A 16564-nucleotide genomic window follows, 5' to 3' on the forward strand; every position below is an offset into this window, starting at 1 on the left:
TACTGAAGGCTGAAAAATGTGCTACAGAAAGTCCATGTTGAAAGTGTGAAGAATATTCTTGTACAAACAATTGAAAATGTACAGCAGAACAAATAAAGATTTACAACTTCAGATATACCAATTAACAACCATAAATAAGCTCTCAAAACAATGGGGTTAGTGCATTTTATGCATTGTGGTTTCTGTTTGGACTATAAATGAACATTAGAATGATTGCAAAAAATTGTACTAAGAATCAGGATAACCCGAGCTGTGTTGGTTGAAATCACGCAGTTTCTAGCCAGCCCTTTGTCTTGGAGGTATGAAGCTTTGCTGGCAGGGCACTGCATCTACAGCCTCAAAATCTTTGGTTCCAAGTATCTCAGTTCGAGTTAAGTTCTTTGCAAAAGTAAAAAAATCTTGGAAGTCTTGGTTACTCCATGCCTGAATCTGCTATAGCATGCATGTCTGGTTCAAATCATTCTTCATCGGATCTACTGGGAGATTCTCTTCTTATCATTTGTATGAGGTCTTGAACCACTTCTGACATTTGTGGCCTGTATTCAGGCTCAGGCTGCAAGGAAATATTAAAGATAGTTACAACAAAATGCGAAGGCAAATCCTATACAACAGCTAAATCTTAGTCATGCTAGGAAGAGATATGAGATGGGCTTCAGAAAACAGCCACACGAAAACTACTTCACTCTTCCTTGATTAACAGTAATATAGTACTCTGTACTAGTTGTCCTGCACACAATTGTGAGTGCGATCAATCTATAAGATAGCGGGAATAGGATATGGAAGGTGGAGCCAAATGGAAATAGTCCCTAAGAAATCATATGATGCATTTAATCTCTTCTCTGTCATTGCTAGAAGGGTAACTGAAAGATGATAATGGGGAGGACACTGTGAACAGGCTTCACATTGGAGTTACACCAACTACTTGGTTCCTTTTAACTTATCAGTATCAATTTCTGTTCATTGAAACATTGAAAATTTGACCATTATATAAATACAATGGATATATCAGTTGCAATCAAATATCCAATCAATAGAGTGTGCCTCATTCTTCTTCTCCCCCACATACACAAGCATTTGGTTGTACAAAAAATTGCATATTACCTAGTGAAAAATCCAACACCCACCGAATAAACAAAAAGACAGGAGAACAATAAGCAGAAGAAGGAAAGCAAATATAATATATCTGTTGCTTCTACAGCTTTGTGTCTGGATTCTGGCAGATCCGAATTGTGTATTTAAAAGGGTTGTAATAAGGGATCTCTTGGTACTGTTTTCTTATCTTTTATAGTGGAAAATTCTCTCCGCTTCTTCCCCGAGGAAATGGGTTTTGACAAACCTAGTAAATTCCTTGTGTTATTTTTATTATTTATTTGTTTGGTGTGTGATTGTGTGCTAGTTAACCACGCGTATTCTGCCACAAGATTTAATTTGGTGAATAGGGTATTATTGGTAAATTGTTCGTTGATCCAGACTTTCCTAGTGTTGTTTGCTTCAACTACAACATACACACACTCTTCAACGAGTCATGAAAAGGCATTCAGACACCTGAGCAGAAAACGATATCGGAACATCGACATGGGATGTTTCCGCTCCCTGTAACTTTTAACTATGCCTATAAACCTGGTACATCTCATACTACAGATTCACAGATGTCCTTAAACTGGTAAATAATTCATAATCTAGTGGCTATGAAAAACAAAAGACACCATGTGTAGAGTTCCTATTTTGACACAGTACAGCTCCTTCCTTTTACTTACTTTTTATTTTAATTTCTGTGACAAGAAATAAATCATTTTCCATGTTACCTTTTTCCTCATTTGTACCCAAAGTTTGATGAAGGATTGAAGAAAATGGAGATTTGGACAAATTACTCGCTTGTAATAAAAGAAAGGATTAAAAAACTCACCAAAACGCAGCGGGAAATTATGTCAGCAAAATGTGATAATGACTTAAGTGGGTACTTTCCTTTGAGAGAAGGATCAACCATTCTTGTCAAGGCATCAATGTCATGTAGCTGAGGGATTGCCCATCTGACCAAGAATTGCTCTCCTCGACTTCGAGTTCTGAATATGATATATAGGTAATGATAAAGCTGGGAGAAAACATGACAACAAAATTTAATCAATGAGATGCAAATGGCTTTACCGGTCATATGACATTCTGCCCGTTAAGAGTTCCAGCATCACCACGCCAAAACTGTAAACATCACTCTGAGAAGTGTAAATCCCTGACTCAAATTCTGGGGCACCATAGCCATAGGTTGTAAGAAGTTGTCCTGACAACTGAAAATCGAGTACAACTTCACTTATTCAATTTCAAATTCTTCAGCACAGTGCATAAGAAAAACAAAAAAGGTAAGGTTTCAGCAAAGATTGATGATCCACATGCTCCTAGAGTAGCAGATCTATAATCATACAAAGTACAAGTGAAAAAAACAGTCATATCCGCGATGTCTTGTTTAGTTCAATCTTGTGTTTTACTGTTTCTTATTAATGAGAGGAGACAATGTGGATAGAATTTAAGTTTCTGAAACCCATCTAACAAAAGCACCTGTAGAGTGTGTTTATGTATGACTAGGTCAAACTAACATAGTGAAACTGTTCTTCCCACATCTTTAGAAGTCAAAATTCTCCAACAGGGAAAAAAATACAGGAGCTTGTCACCATCATACTAAATGTGCAGCGGCAAAACTACTTCTGAAGAATGTTGGGAACAGTTTCAAGGATCACTAAATTTCATCTCTTTGTCAAGGGGTGAAGATGAGAAAGCAAGTCCAGCATATGTTGGAAAGGATCTACTCTCCTGCTTACAAATTCCACTAGTGTCTATTAGATCTCGTGAAGCATTGAAATGTTATAAAAGCCTAAAACATGACAAATACTTCAGACTAGCTGGGCAACCAGGTAGTCTCAGACTAGCTAGATTTGTTTCCTGATTTCCAGATTTACAGGGAAAAAGACTTAACCCTTCTGAAATTGACCGTATAACTTCTGGCACTACTACAAAATCAACTATTTCTAAACAATAAGTTATCCATTTACGAGAAACTGCATTTGTAGTTAATTACTGCTCTACTCCGGTGTGTTACTTGGAAGCATTTTGATCATCATTACACTCCTTTCTTAACAACTACTACTTAGTTCACATTTTCACTTCCATTATAAACCTGGAACTTGCTTTTCTTTCAACTGGAAATGCAAGCAGAAAATGACCATCCCACCCCAAGAGGTAAATGTTAGCTTGTTCCACACTTCTAATCCAGAATATTTGGATGGTAAGTTACCTGGCTCACGGCACCTGATGATATCAGTGGAGCTAAACCACAGTCAGAGATATGCACAGCCAACTCTTCATCAAGGAGAAGATTGACAGATTTGAAGTTTCTGTGGATAATAGGTGGCTCGCAGACCTCATGGAGATACCTTCATTGCATAAAAGAACAAATAATTAATACATGAGATTTAAAATTTGCTTTAACTCGCTTGTCATGCAAATCTAAGAATTAGATCACCTAGCAATCCCACTAATAATAATTCACGGGTGGGATGACTATGAGGATATTTTCTTTCAACAATCGTGTTCAGCATCCCTTGTATGAACTCATGTGGAGGAGGAATGGAAAGTAGTATAAACCGAAATACAGCACCAAATATAATGTTAACATATACTTATAAAGACCATCTCCCAACAGTATTTTATCATTTTATGTCATGTAGTATGTACATAGCATGAAAGTTCAGGACTAGTTTGTGATTTGAGTTTGTTGCTACCTTCCAGTATTAAATTATTATTAGTACTGCTTACAGAAATTTCTTATAGATCACTGCCAAATAACTCTTCAACATCAGATTTTCCATAGCTCATATGTATATACTCGTATATTTGCAAGTGGTTTCTATGTATATGTGACTGGTTATTTTACTTACTCCAAGCCTCTTGCAGCTCCAAGAGCCATCCGGATCCGTGTATCCCATGAAAGTTGTTGCTTGAATTCATCATCAGAGTGCAGCGCATCTTGTAGTGTCCCACTACTGCAATACTCATAAACCAGAAGCCTTTGACCATGCTCTGCACAATAGCCCATCAACTCAACAACGTTGGCATGACGAATTCTGTCAATATTGTTTACTAGGTCAAGAAACTCATCATCCTTCTGTTGATTGGAAACTCTTCTGTCCAGCTTCTTGACAGCAAGTAACTGCATAAGCATTCAAAGGGTCAAGTGTCAGAAGTAACACAATGTGACCACCAAATGATTCAAATAATGTTAGCAATGGGATGAGAGTTAAGATTGCATGCCAGATAAATAAATGTACACTGAAAATAAAACAGGGACATTGTATATTCTGATTATAAAATAGTTTCTCATTAGAAAAGATGCATCAGTATTTGGCAGATCCTGCTATACAGCAAATGACAAAACTAAGGTACAAATCAGAATGATAAGCTCATGCAACTTGAATGTTGATTGTTCTATGACAACAGTTGATCAATGGTGTTGGCTATTTGGAAGAAAATGCCACTTAAAGATTATATAGGATAAGAACCAAAAAACATCCTAAAGAAAATTTAAGTTGCAAGAAATATCTTATGAAGCAATTGGAAGTCATTTTGCTTTTATCTGTATTTATGAAATACAGTGTACCCTAATATATATGACTTTGGATTTCCACCAACAAAACCATATTTACATACGATTCGATCAGTCCGTGAATCATTCTTAAGCAATTAAGCATAGAAATGCAAGAGTAAGATACGTAATGCAACAACAGATAAGAGGCATCTTTAGTGCTCACAGAACACCGTAAAGACCCCAAAAAAGGAAATTATAAGAAGAGAAAAGCTGACAATCTAGGTTCAAGAGAATACAGCAGGGTAGGAAAACACAGTTGGTAATTTCGAGTATCAAATTACAGTACATTATTTATCATTCATAACTTATACCTTCCCTTTTGGAAGCTCTGCCCTGTACACAGTTCCCAGCATTCCTGATCCTATCAGATTATCTTGAGAAAAGCTGTTGGTGTATTGCTGAAGAGATGCGATTGTGTAAGATTTCACAGAAGTTAGTGGAAGTGGCCTGTGGGGAAACTTCATTGAAGTATTGTCGGCAGGTGGAATTGGCTTCACAATAACTCTCTCTTGAGAAAAGGGTGGTGGCGGTGGCGGAGGTGGTGGTGGGGGTGGAGGTGGTGGCAACATCGAATCAATATCAATTCTGCTTAGGTTTATCTCACTAGTATCCTTCTTTGGTACAGCCCTCAGGTTTTGCACATTTAACTCCTGCTCCTGCTGTGGCATGGGAGTGCGGGCCGGTCTCCTTGGTTGTTGCTCTTCCTTTGGCCTCACCAGAGGAGGAGCTGTTCAAAACATATGAAGTCCACTTATCATCAAAGAGTAGAAGAGGTTAAGAGTCATAGCTTTTTAGTTCTGAATGTTGCAAAAACAGATATCAAATTCACGAATCTTTTGTAGGGCATTTATGATTGTAATAGAGAATTTGACAATACTGTAGCGGCCATTGTCATTAAGGGGTGTCAATGGTTGTAGTCATTAAGCAATGTCTTAACCACTAGACTGAACCTTTAACTTGTGTCAAGAGGTGTCAATACTTGTATATATTTTATTAAATCAAAATTTGACCTCTATATACCATGTAATTTTCTGACGAAGGCCTTGGGTAAGGGTGGGTCCGCCCCTGGGCACATGGATAACCACTATATATTTAGCTGCATACTTAGATGTCAAGACTGCAGATTCAAATAGAGCCTAAATTAAAGAGTACTAGTTTTCCCTGTAAGAACTAAGGAAAAAAGCCAGACTAACAAATACTAGCAACAATACACACGATATAAAAGTTGAGAGGTTTAATAATTTGCAGTACCTTTCTCTACATCATGTCCAGGTAGGACCAATAAACCATTATCCCTACGATTCTCCCTGGAGCCCACATCAGGAGCTATTTCGTGCCGTCTGGACCAATTAGTCTCTTGCCTTTCCCTAAAGCATCTTGGCAGAAAGAGCAGGATTGCTATTACCAATATTATAAATGACAAAACTGATGCAATGGATATCCAGACTACCCTCTTAACAGACTTTTTGCTTCCTTTTGAACTAGATTCTGCAGTTGCTGATGGTCCATCAGCTTTTTGTCCAGGTTTTCTGTCTGAAGTCGGCGGTGTCTGTGTTGAAGTTGGAGGCTTAAAAAAGGGTGGTCCTGGTGGTGCTGGAGGGGGTCTCGTAAATGAAGTAGGTGGAGACAAAGGGGCGATACTACTGTTGGGTGGAGACAAAGGAGAGACACTGTTGAAAGGATTTCCAGTGTTTCTGCACGTCAAGAACAAAATTAGTAAGTACATGAAAGCATTAGCCATCAATTCTCATAATTAAAGTCAATCAAGAGTCAAAACCTATATAAGACACTTGAAAAAAGTAATGAAACAACTGATGCATCTTCCTAGCATGGATCAATATGTACCCTCACCAATATTGTTCAATAAATCAAACTTCCCGGCAAACAAATCTTATAGAACAATATGATATGAAAATCACGCCTGTGTTCAAAACTTAAATAAATGTTAGCCCGCTAGTGAACTTAAATATGACCAAAATGCAGTCCATGATCCAGCTTGGCAGTCCATGGTCCAGCGTGACATATACATCATATATCGGTGTCATATGGTTTTTGTGCTACTATAATCCTTTAGCTGGTATACGTCACATTTTTTCCAATTTATTGTGTAGGCTAGATGTTTTTTTATCCAATTGTTAAATTGAGCAGCATAGTGTTAGGATTATTCTTTTTTTAGGTAATTGTGCTGATGATATCAAAATTTGGCTACTTTACCTAATGTAATTTGAAATTATTCTAACATTTAGGACTCAAACTGTTGATATGCAGTGTGCCCACTAGCAATTCTAATCTAAGTCAGTGCCATAAACCTGTAAGCATAATCTGGTTTTGCAACATAAATATACTCCTCAACATATCAGATCTCCGATAGTATAAAAAAGACTTTGGGCCTAACTCAACCCCAAAAGTTAGCTCAAGAGATGAAGATTGCCCAAGACCATATAAAGGAGTCAACTTCCTCATGCTACACGATGTGGGACTCAACAATTTTCTAAAATACTATTGTTAAAGATGGTGCAGCTAACATACAGACTAGCACGACACACATTTCATAATATTTTTCCTGCTTATGACAAAGAGTAATGTAGTTCAGATCAAGGTTTTTTCTAGCTTATAGGAATTTAACGAGGTCTTGCATTCACAAACTTACATAAAGACAGACACACACACACACACTCACACACAAATTTCTACGCACATAAAATGTTTAAACATATAGGTTCAGAAAATTGAGAAGTTTGCCAATAGCAATTGCATTTTTTTGCCAACCAACAAACTTGGGTGTAATAAAGAAGCCACTCTGAACTCTTCCGCTGATCTATACTTAATGAGATGATGAAGCCTATTCAAGTCTTGTCATTTTGCACAGAAACTCTCCCCTTTAGTGAAGTTTGATATTCACCAGTATGTTAACTAAAAGTTTAGTATGGTCTGAAGTGGGTAGGGAATATGAAGCTGAGTACAGATGATACATGTGCTGCAGCTTTAGGAGTGTGGAGTACAATTGTTGTTTATGTTAACGATTGTAGCCCTTCAGATCTTATCTGCCTTAATTGTCCATGAATAACAAGCTGATCAAGGTTGTCACTCAGATTTAAGAAAGAGGGTATTAAGTATTAACAAAAAGTACAGAGCAGTTTGGCATGTAATAATCGAACTTCAACAAGGAATCTGTCTCCATAGTTTCTGAATATCTGTCTAGCAGATTGTGTCGAACAAAGAGGCACAACTGCACAAGAATGTAATAGGCAGCCAAGAATATATTGTAGATTACATGCTGGAAGATAAACAACAATATTAGAAGCAGAAAGTGAAATGTACTTACTTGAAATTGGGAATAGATAACAACTTCTGAGGTATGGGCCCAGAAAACAGGTTATTTTCCACATTCCTGGAGGGACACGAAAGATGGGAGATATTAGTACGATATTATATCATTCTATGGACCTGGAATTAATATTTGAGTTAAAAATGGTGATGAAGAGTACAAATCTGCGAGGGGAAGATCTTGTAAAACATCAAGAGTTCCAGAAAGCTGGTTATTCTGCACATGTCTGGAGATAAAGAAATAAGCTGCTTTTCTATTGGTCATAAATTACAAACCAATTCAACAATATGTAGAATCACTCACAGAGTGGTCAGGGAGGACAAGTTTCCTACTGATGACGGCAAAGCTCCGCTGAAACTGTTACTTGACAAATCACTGCAAGAATACAAATAATCCACCAGTTATGGACAATTAAAAACCTCTATGGAAATATTGAAATGCTTTTGTTTTGGTGTCATACAGATTAACCAATGCTGTAAGGCCTTGAAAGGAATCAGGAAGTTCTCCAGTCAGTTGGTTTCCATTGAGAGACCTGAAACAAAAGAGAAGTATAGCTGACTGGAACCATGATTACGGTAACGGGAAATCTCCAATCTAAAATATAAGCTGAAACTCACATTGCTGACAGTTGACTTAGGGAAGATAAAGAACTGGGGATACTTCCGGCTAAATCATTATCTGAAAGAAAACTGCCAAAAGGTAAAGACTATCAAATGGTTTGCTCAAAAGGTAAGCTGTGATAGTTCAAGCTTCATTCTCTGTTTCCCCTTCTAGGATAATGATAATACATACATATTCTGCAATGTAACTGGCAGACTGGATGGGAAGGTTCCGCCGATGTGATTGTTACTCAGATCTCTGCCACAAGAAGTTTCCACAATTATTGTTCACATGTCACACAATAAAAGAAACCTCTAGAAAAGGAAGCATCCACATAATATATGCAGCACATGCACAGAAAACACAACCAAATATATGTCAAAGGAGATATATCTGTGGGGTACACGTACATCGTTTTGAGAGAAGAAAATGATGCTAAGTTATCCCCTAGTTCACCTGCCAAGTTAGCAGCATTTAATTGACTGCAAAGAAGATGATTAGAAGGATTAACATTACGACTTCCAAATATCCATGAAATGCTGCAACGAATAAGATGTAGTTACATGGATATTATATTTGTCTCCTGGCATACGACCCCTTGCCATTGTCCATCACATGGGTCTGCACTGACACCCCAGCCAGGAAGGGGAGGTGATCCCAGGGAAGCATGTAAGGCATTAATTGCAGCAACTAGACCAGCAGAAAGGAAAATGCCAGAGTTAGAAATTTCAAACCATATAAGAATATTGTTGATATTGATCATGAATGAACTAGAAAATTTGATTCCAAACATTTAAAGCATGCTAACTTCAAACCAAGCAAAGTTTATACGATCAAGATGGCAATTTAGTAGATATTTAGGACAATAATATGTGTTGAATTCACACATCACTTGACGAGGCCATAGCCCCCTACACTTGACTAGCAACCTAGGAGTCAGTACTTCATTTCCTCTTCTCCCCCCTTCAATTTCCTGGGACTGTCTCTTTTTCTTTTTTTTTTCTGAAATAATGACAGCTTGTCCACTGTTAGTAGAATTGGTAACTACGGCATGCAAGTTTTTTGAGAATGTAATTGAAACGATTAGGTTATTTTTAAGGTTTTTTGTTTGTGTATGATGGAGTTGTTTGTAAATTACTTCAAACAACAATAACATACTCAATGTAATCCCACAAGTGGGGTCTGGGGAGGGTAGAGTACGCAGACCTTACCCCTAGCATAAGAGGTAGAGAGGTTGTTTCTAATAGACCCTCAGCTCAAGAAAAGGCATATCGAAAAAAGAAATAACAGAAGTGAAGAAATAGTGGCGAAATACTGTAGAAAGCATGACAAAGCATTCTGAGAAGAAAAAAACAAGCAACGGTAACCGCAACAAAACAGTGCAATAATAGTAACACAAATCCAAGGACAAGAAACTACCAAGGGAAATACTACGACTACCAGCATCAAAGGATAAGCAAGACAACACTCCATTACCTACTAATCTTCTACCTAATCCATTTCCTACGCAACCTCATATCTAACGTCATGCCCTAACTTAATTCCGGAAATGGATAAAGACTGTTCATTTAACCGACCAATTTCGATAACTCCAGCTCCCCCCCGACTTGAAAACGTTTACCCAAAATAAAGTTCAAGTTAACAACTACCTCAGCTCATAATTCAGTCCCTCATAACCAGCATTGCCCAAAACATGAAAATTAGCATTCCTCTCCTTCAACGCAAAACAACTCGAAAGATAATACTAATATTTGTTGTTCCTTACCATCTCCGGGGTCAGTTTCATCTGAAAGCTGAACAGCAAAAATTAACAAAATCGCCACCAAGATCTCCAAATTCGAGCACCCTAACACAGATCTCTTCCAACCCATTGATCCAAACTGTAACCCTTTTCTTCAATCTACTCTTTCTTTGGAAACACACTCTGCATAACCAATACATAAACCTCCAATCTGAAAGAGCCCAAAAATAAAAATCAGTACTTCAATCAAACCCAAAATTCATCATAACACAACCAAAAAGAAGCAAATCAATGACACCCAACTGATAACAAAATGGGTATTCAAAATTGAGAAAAGGATAGAACAAATCTAGAAACCAAAAAAAAAAAAAACTAACTCTGGACAGTTGAAGAAGGAGAAGTAAAAAATTGAAGTACAGTAACAAGAAGGAAAAACCCACCAAATATGAAGTGAATTATGAAGAAATAATGAGGAAGAAGCTGAGAAAAAACATCATGATTTCATATAATTGAGCTGAAAAACAAAAGAACAAAAACTAAAAATGCAAGCAAAGCATTGTTTTAACAGAGTAATAATAGTTGTAAATCTGGAGAGAGAGGGAGAGAGGGGGGGCTTTACTTTTGGAAAGAGCTGGAAAAAAATGGAAAATCTTAACGTGGAAAGTTGCAGAAATTAACAACACTATGAAGAAGACTTCTTCGTCTTTCTTTTTCTTTTTTTTTCTCTATCTACTTTCTCTCTCTAAAATAAATAAACATAATATATACACTAATTATGTTTTTTTTAAAACTTATATTTCACATGATATTTATCATCTTCAATTTTGAATATGCATAAATAACACTTAAATTGGAAGATATAAATTAAAAATCAAGCTAAACGGCACATTTATGTCTAAATAGTATTTTTCTCTGTCTCAATTTATGTGACACATTTCAGATTTCGAGATTCAAATAAATTTATTTTTGATTATAAATTTTTCATATATCTTTTAAATATTTTGATTTATCAATCATCATGACATATGATACCTTTTATATAATTTATAAATATATAAATTTCATTTTTAAAAACTAAAAAAGATCATGAGAAAATTTTTATCACACTAATGAAATGTGTCGAATAAATTGTAATGTGGGCGACTCAAACATGCATGTGTTTTTAGTCCACTTAGAGGAAGTGAATTTCTAATCCCACTCGCGAATGCTACGCGTGGTTTTCTTCGCTTCTTAATACTGACAGGTGGAGTGAAATCATTGGTTTATTATCCATTAACGGTCAATTAAACCTTTGTGTCGTTTAATGGCGCGTGTGATAATATGGGTTGTTCTTTTTCTGTTTTTTTAATTAAGTGTTAATTAAAACTAAAAATTGGATTATTATTTTTTACTACGAATTAAGAGTAATAAATTATAGCCGCCATATTTGGAAAGTGGACACAGAAAAACAAAATGGAAATTGTTATAGGCTGTAGCCTATATTATTTTCTGTGCTTGCAGACTTCCTTATTTTTTTAAATTGGGAAAATAAATTGCTTTTTTTCTCTGTTTTATTTAGACCAGAAATATAGGACCCAAACTTTCATGCTTTCATTATTTAACAATTGATCAAGAGTATAATTATTTATCATATTTTTTCATTTAGAAGGGAATAGTAATGATAGAATGATTCTCTTATAAGTTCATACATATAAGTAGAGCTCTCAAAAAGGATCGGCTCAGCTCCATCCGATTCAAGCTTTGTGGATCGAAAAAATTGAAAGGCTAAAACGGAACGACCCTTCATAAAGGCCTGAAAATGTTCAATCCAACCCAACCCTTGAAGGGTCGAGGGTTGGGGTGCTAGTCTTTTTTTTTTCTTTGTTTATTTTTTTCTTTTCAAACTTATAATTCTATAACATCAAAAAAATAAAAAGATTTTCAAATCAAATATCGCAAACAATGGTGTTGTTTCAATAACACTAGCAAAATATCTAGTGTAATTAACATGTATCTCACATACCAGATACACGAGCGAGATAAGAGAGTGACAAGCAAGATGGGAGGGAAGTGAGGACGCGAGATTTGTCTATGTATCCTAGATACATGTGAATCTACTTGGATAGAGTGTATATAGAACAAATTAACCTAATTTTGAGTCTATATATTCTGAGAAACATGTATTTGAACGTACCAAAATCTAGTAAGATTCATAATATTACAACATAGTGTGTATTTAAGTAATTAGACTATATATTAGTGAGATTATTGTAAGTTATCCTTAAATAAAAAGTTTTGACCCATGAGCCGATTCCAGCCCGGCCCAGATCAAGCATCAAGGGTCAAGGGCTTATATGTGTCAGGCTTGTAAGCCATTGACACATATAAGCCCTAGTTTTAAATGGGTTTAAAAAATTCTATCCCAACCTTGTCTCAATAAAAAGGTCGGGTCAGGTCGGCTCCATGGGCAAAGCCCGTTTTGACAGCTCTACCATATAAGGAGTAGAATATGCAAATATCTCAATGAGAAGGTGCGAGAGATTAGCAATGATATATTTAAAAAGATATATATATACACTTTATTTTTTTTTAGATTTCACTTACGAAATTACGTTGATTTGATATCGTAAACTTTGTTTGGTAGGTGCAAGTGGTGATAACTTAGTGCAATATGTTAAATGTATCATTTGTACTATGTTTTATTTAGTTTAGATATAAGTAGGAATATGTTGAATGTTAAAAAGGTATGTCGGTAGAACGTTAAAAACATCACATGGCTGCCAGTGCCTGCCACCATATATAGTTTAGGCAACTATATTTTGACATTTTACAATTTGAAATAATGACTACTCCAAAAAAAAAAATAGAATTATTATATTTATAAGAGATACCATTAATAGAGTTCTTAATTATCTTATTAGTTAATTAAAGGTCTTCATTCTCTCTCTAATATATATGGCCTATAGTATGTTACTTATGTTTAGAGTATCTTGTTAACTAAAAAATATATATCATTTAATTATGATTAATTAGTGAATAGTGATAAAGAAATGAAATAAGAATCCACTTCACTTTATATTAATTAACTTTTAGACCCAAGAATAATCCTTTTTTCCATCTAAGCTCGCTAGCTAATTCAACTGTGAATTGAAAATATCAATTTATATATAGCGTAATTATTATCTTTTATTTTCCAAACAAACATTATTTTTCTTGTCTTTGTTGAGATTTTAATCTAGATTTTCGATAAATTTCTATATCCCCGTATAAGGAATATAATTCCCTTCACTAGTGTCCAAACACAAACAAAAATATGGTTTATTACAATATAATTAATCTCCTCAAACTTGTTTATTTTAAGTTTATTTAATTAATATTTACAGGATAATCTCAAAATGACAAGGTTTGGCATCATAACGTAAAGACTCTGTATTACTTGTGGCACTTGAATTCTTTGACTCATGCAATTAGATATTTTTGTTGAATACTCTAGATTATTAGAAAGACTGAATAAACAAATTAAAGTTAAAGATAAGTCTTTTATTTATTTATTTAAAAAATAAAAAATAATGAAGTACTGAAATTTGCTGACTAAACTACAGTACCAACAATATTAAACAAAATTTGAGTAATTAAAAATAAACTCGCCACTACCCTTTCTCTAATCGAGCTCAATACACGGATTTATCTAGTATGATTCATAATTTTTATATAATTTGCGAAATTTATCAGAATGTATTCAAAGAACAGCGACTACGAATTTTATTGTTAGAACTTGTTATAGTCTTTCTATATAATTTCTTTTTTTCAATCTACTTAGTGATCAATCTTTTTTGACTAAAAGGAATATAATTAATGATACTAAGTTAGTTAAGTATATCTATGTCTGAACAGAATTAAATTAATCAACCACCTTCCCTCATTTTTCCTTTTTCCCTTTTATTTGTGGAATTAAAGTAAGTGTAGTAAAGAGATTCTTTTTCTCCTAAAAGTATGCAAAAAAAATAATATTAAGTTAAAAAGGATCTTAGCCTTTAAGTTATTAGTCAACATGACTCACATTCTAACGAAAAATGAAAAGGTTAAAGGAGAAGAAAAAAAAGAGATATGAAGGGTGTGTTCGGTAATAAAGGGAGAAAATATTTTTCTAACAAAAAGTAAATTTTAAAATCTATTTATAATTATTAAGTAAAAAATATATTATTTTAAATATATTTATATATAATTTAGATAAACACTATATTAGTGGAGAGGAAAGTCTAAGTGGGTGGTAGCAGGGGCATAGCTACCCTATAATGAGGGTGTCCAATTGGAGCAGGGATGTAGCTATCCTATAGTGAGACCCTTCTTCAGAAAATAGTATCGTATATATAAGTAAAATGATACACAAAGTGATTAATAACATATTTGGGACACTCTTGACAAAATAGGATGTTGTAGTCTAGTAGTTTTAGATGTCTTGAAAGACCCTAAGTGCTCATGTGTTCAAATCTCACTAATAAAATTTTTTTTTATTATTTTTCTAGACACCCTTTGTGAAATTTCTGGCTCCATCACTGGTGGATAGGTCATGATTGAGTTAGAATTCGATTAAAAAATATCAAAATTTAGAAGTAGAATGACTTAGAAACCATCAACTTTATACATACAAAAATTTACTTACTATATAGTTTTTTTTTTCGACGAATTACCTACGGAGATGGGGAAAAGTAGGCGGGTAGGACAGGATTGAACTTATTTTTTTCTACTTCTATTAGAAAAGTCGTTCTTCTGATTTTAAAAAATTATTTTTGGGGACAATGGGCATATTCTACAATTTCTAATTGAACCTATTTTATATATTTTTGTAAAAGGTGAAAGAAAAAATGTCTTTTTACACTTTTTTTCGAAAAGCATCTTAGAATTTGATTTCCTAATTAGACACACGAATATAATCCTTTAGCGGATTACATTGACAAAAAATTAAATTTATCAATAAATTTTATTATGATATATGATAAATTGTTTCAGTTAAGATACTTACGATTTCAAAAAAAATAAAAAATTATGCATATTTTCAAACACATATTAGATACCTAAGTTAAATACATAAAATATGTTATCTTTGTGAAATATGCATATCAATCTTAATTGAAATATGCTTGAGGACTTGCAACTTATTGAGATTAATGCATAAAATTAATAAAGGTAATTAATATGCATACTTTAATTAAGTGATTAGCTTATTTATATAATGAGAACTTTATAACACACGATTTTTTTTAAAGCATTTAATATAGAAATTTTATCATATAACTGCATGTGTTCAATGGAAACAAATCACAATTCATACTATACTATCTAATATAAAATTTACTAATTAACTACACTGGAAGTGAATAAACAATTGGGACACTCAATTTATTCCCCAAGCACATATTAGTAGGGACATGGCATAAACAATTACTTTAGGCTATTTAAGTCATGATTTTAAATGGAAAATTAATTATCTTGTACCTTTTTGTCAAATTAATTACTTATTAGCGAATTCAACATTTCTATTCAAATACGTAACAACTTAGATATTAAGCAATTAACTTGGGTACCTAAAAGTGTTTTTAAACACTTGATGCTTGATTATCACTTATCAGTTACTTTTAAATAGCGCGCTACCACAAATAAGTTTTAGTTCAAAAGAAAAGAGTGTATATACCAATCAGAAAATAGATAATTAAACAAATTAAATAAAATTAAATAATGCCACTGAAAATAAGTGAACATATATTTAATGATAATGATGCTAGTAACTAAAGTCACAATCAATCCAAATGAAGCATGGTTAATGGTTTAAGTATTATTTTTTTCCAACCAATAAGGAAATCTTAAAATACTTTATATGCTTTGCATTAAATTTGTATCTTTTTTTTTTCATTCAATATCACATCATCTCAATGAAATACATTAAATCTGAATTAACGTCTGAAAATCTCACATTAAAAAAAATAAAACGCTTTTTGATAAAAATAATTTCTTATTCAGTATATGACTCAAACTCGATAATTCTTATCAAAAGATAAAGGAAGGTTTTTTTCATTGTTGTGATCATATAGAAAAGTTTTTTTTTCTTTTTTCTTTTGCCACTTGTTAGATAAGACCATTGGCAGTTCAAATAAAAAGGCTTGTCAATTTCGTTTAGTTTTCTTTTTTCCCTATTTGGTTTTTGTCATTTAATAAAATATCATCATTTCATTCCAATTTGTTTCAAACTTTTAGTCCAATTATAGTCATTTTGATTACGAAATCT

The 16564-nt window shown here is 34.0% G+C and overlaps 1 protein-coding gene across 1 annotated transcript; it reads right to left on the reverse strand.

Moving 5' to 3' along the window:
- Nucleotides 1-41: 41 nt before the first annotated feature.
- Nucleotides 42-10960, reverse strand: LOC125817755 (protein STRUBBELIG-RECEPTOR FAMILY 3-like). Its single transcript, XM_049497302.1, has 17 exons — nucleotides 10743-10960; nucleotides 10327-10513; nucleotides 9125-9251; nucleotides 8972-9043; nucleotides 8754-8819; nucleotides 8579-8650; nucleotides 8422-8493; nucleotides 8265-8336; nucleotides 8122-8187; nucleotides 7959-8024; nucleotides 5885-6327; nucleotides 4945-5360; nucleotides 3927-4198; nucleotides 3284-3422; nucleotides 2146-2282; nucleotides 1907-2063; nucleotides 42-553 (listed from the first exon to the last, which is right to left on the reverse strand). The coding sequence occupies exons 2-17, from the start codon at nucleotides 10430-10432 to the stop codon at nucleotides 458-460; spliced, it is 2379 nt and encodes a 792-aa protein (XP_049353259.1). The 5' UTR covers nucleotides 10433-10513; nucleotides 10743-10960; the 3' UTR covers nucleotides 42-457.
- Nucleotides 10961-16564: the final 5604 nt, after the last annotated feature.

Source organism: Solanum verrucosum, unplaced genomic scaffold (assembly GCF_900185275.1).
Source record: "Solanum verrucosum unplaced genomic scaffold, falcon-dt-bn FXZP01000280.1, whole genome shotgun sequence".
NCBI classification, from domain to species: Eukaryota; Viridiplantae; Streptophyta; class Magnoliopsida; order Solanales; family Solanaceae; genus Solanum; species Solanum verrucosum.

Bases quoted from the DNA above. Each gene is read 5' to 3' on its own strand.
- LOC125817755 (XM_049497302.1), bottom strand. From the start codon at position 10,432: ATGGGTTGGAAGAGATCTGTGTTAGGGTGCTCGAATTTGGAGATCTTG. The intron at 9,252-10,326 runs GTAAGGAACAAC...CTGCTGGTCTAG, and splicing joins TGAAACTGACCCCGGAGATG to TTGCTGCAATTAATGCCTTA. The intron at 4,199-4,944 runs GTATAAGTTATG...ATGCTTATGCAG, and splicing joins CAGAGCTTCCAAAAGGGAAG to TTACTTGCTGTCAAGAAGCT.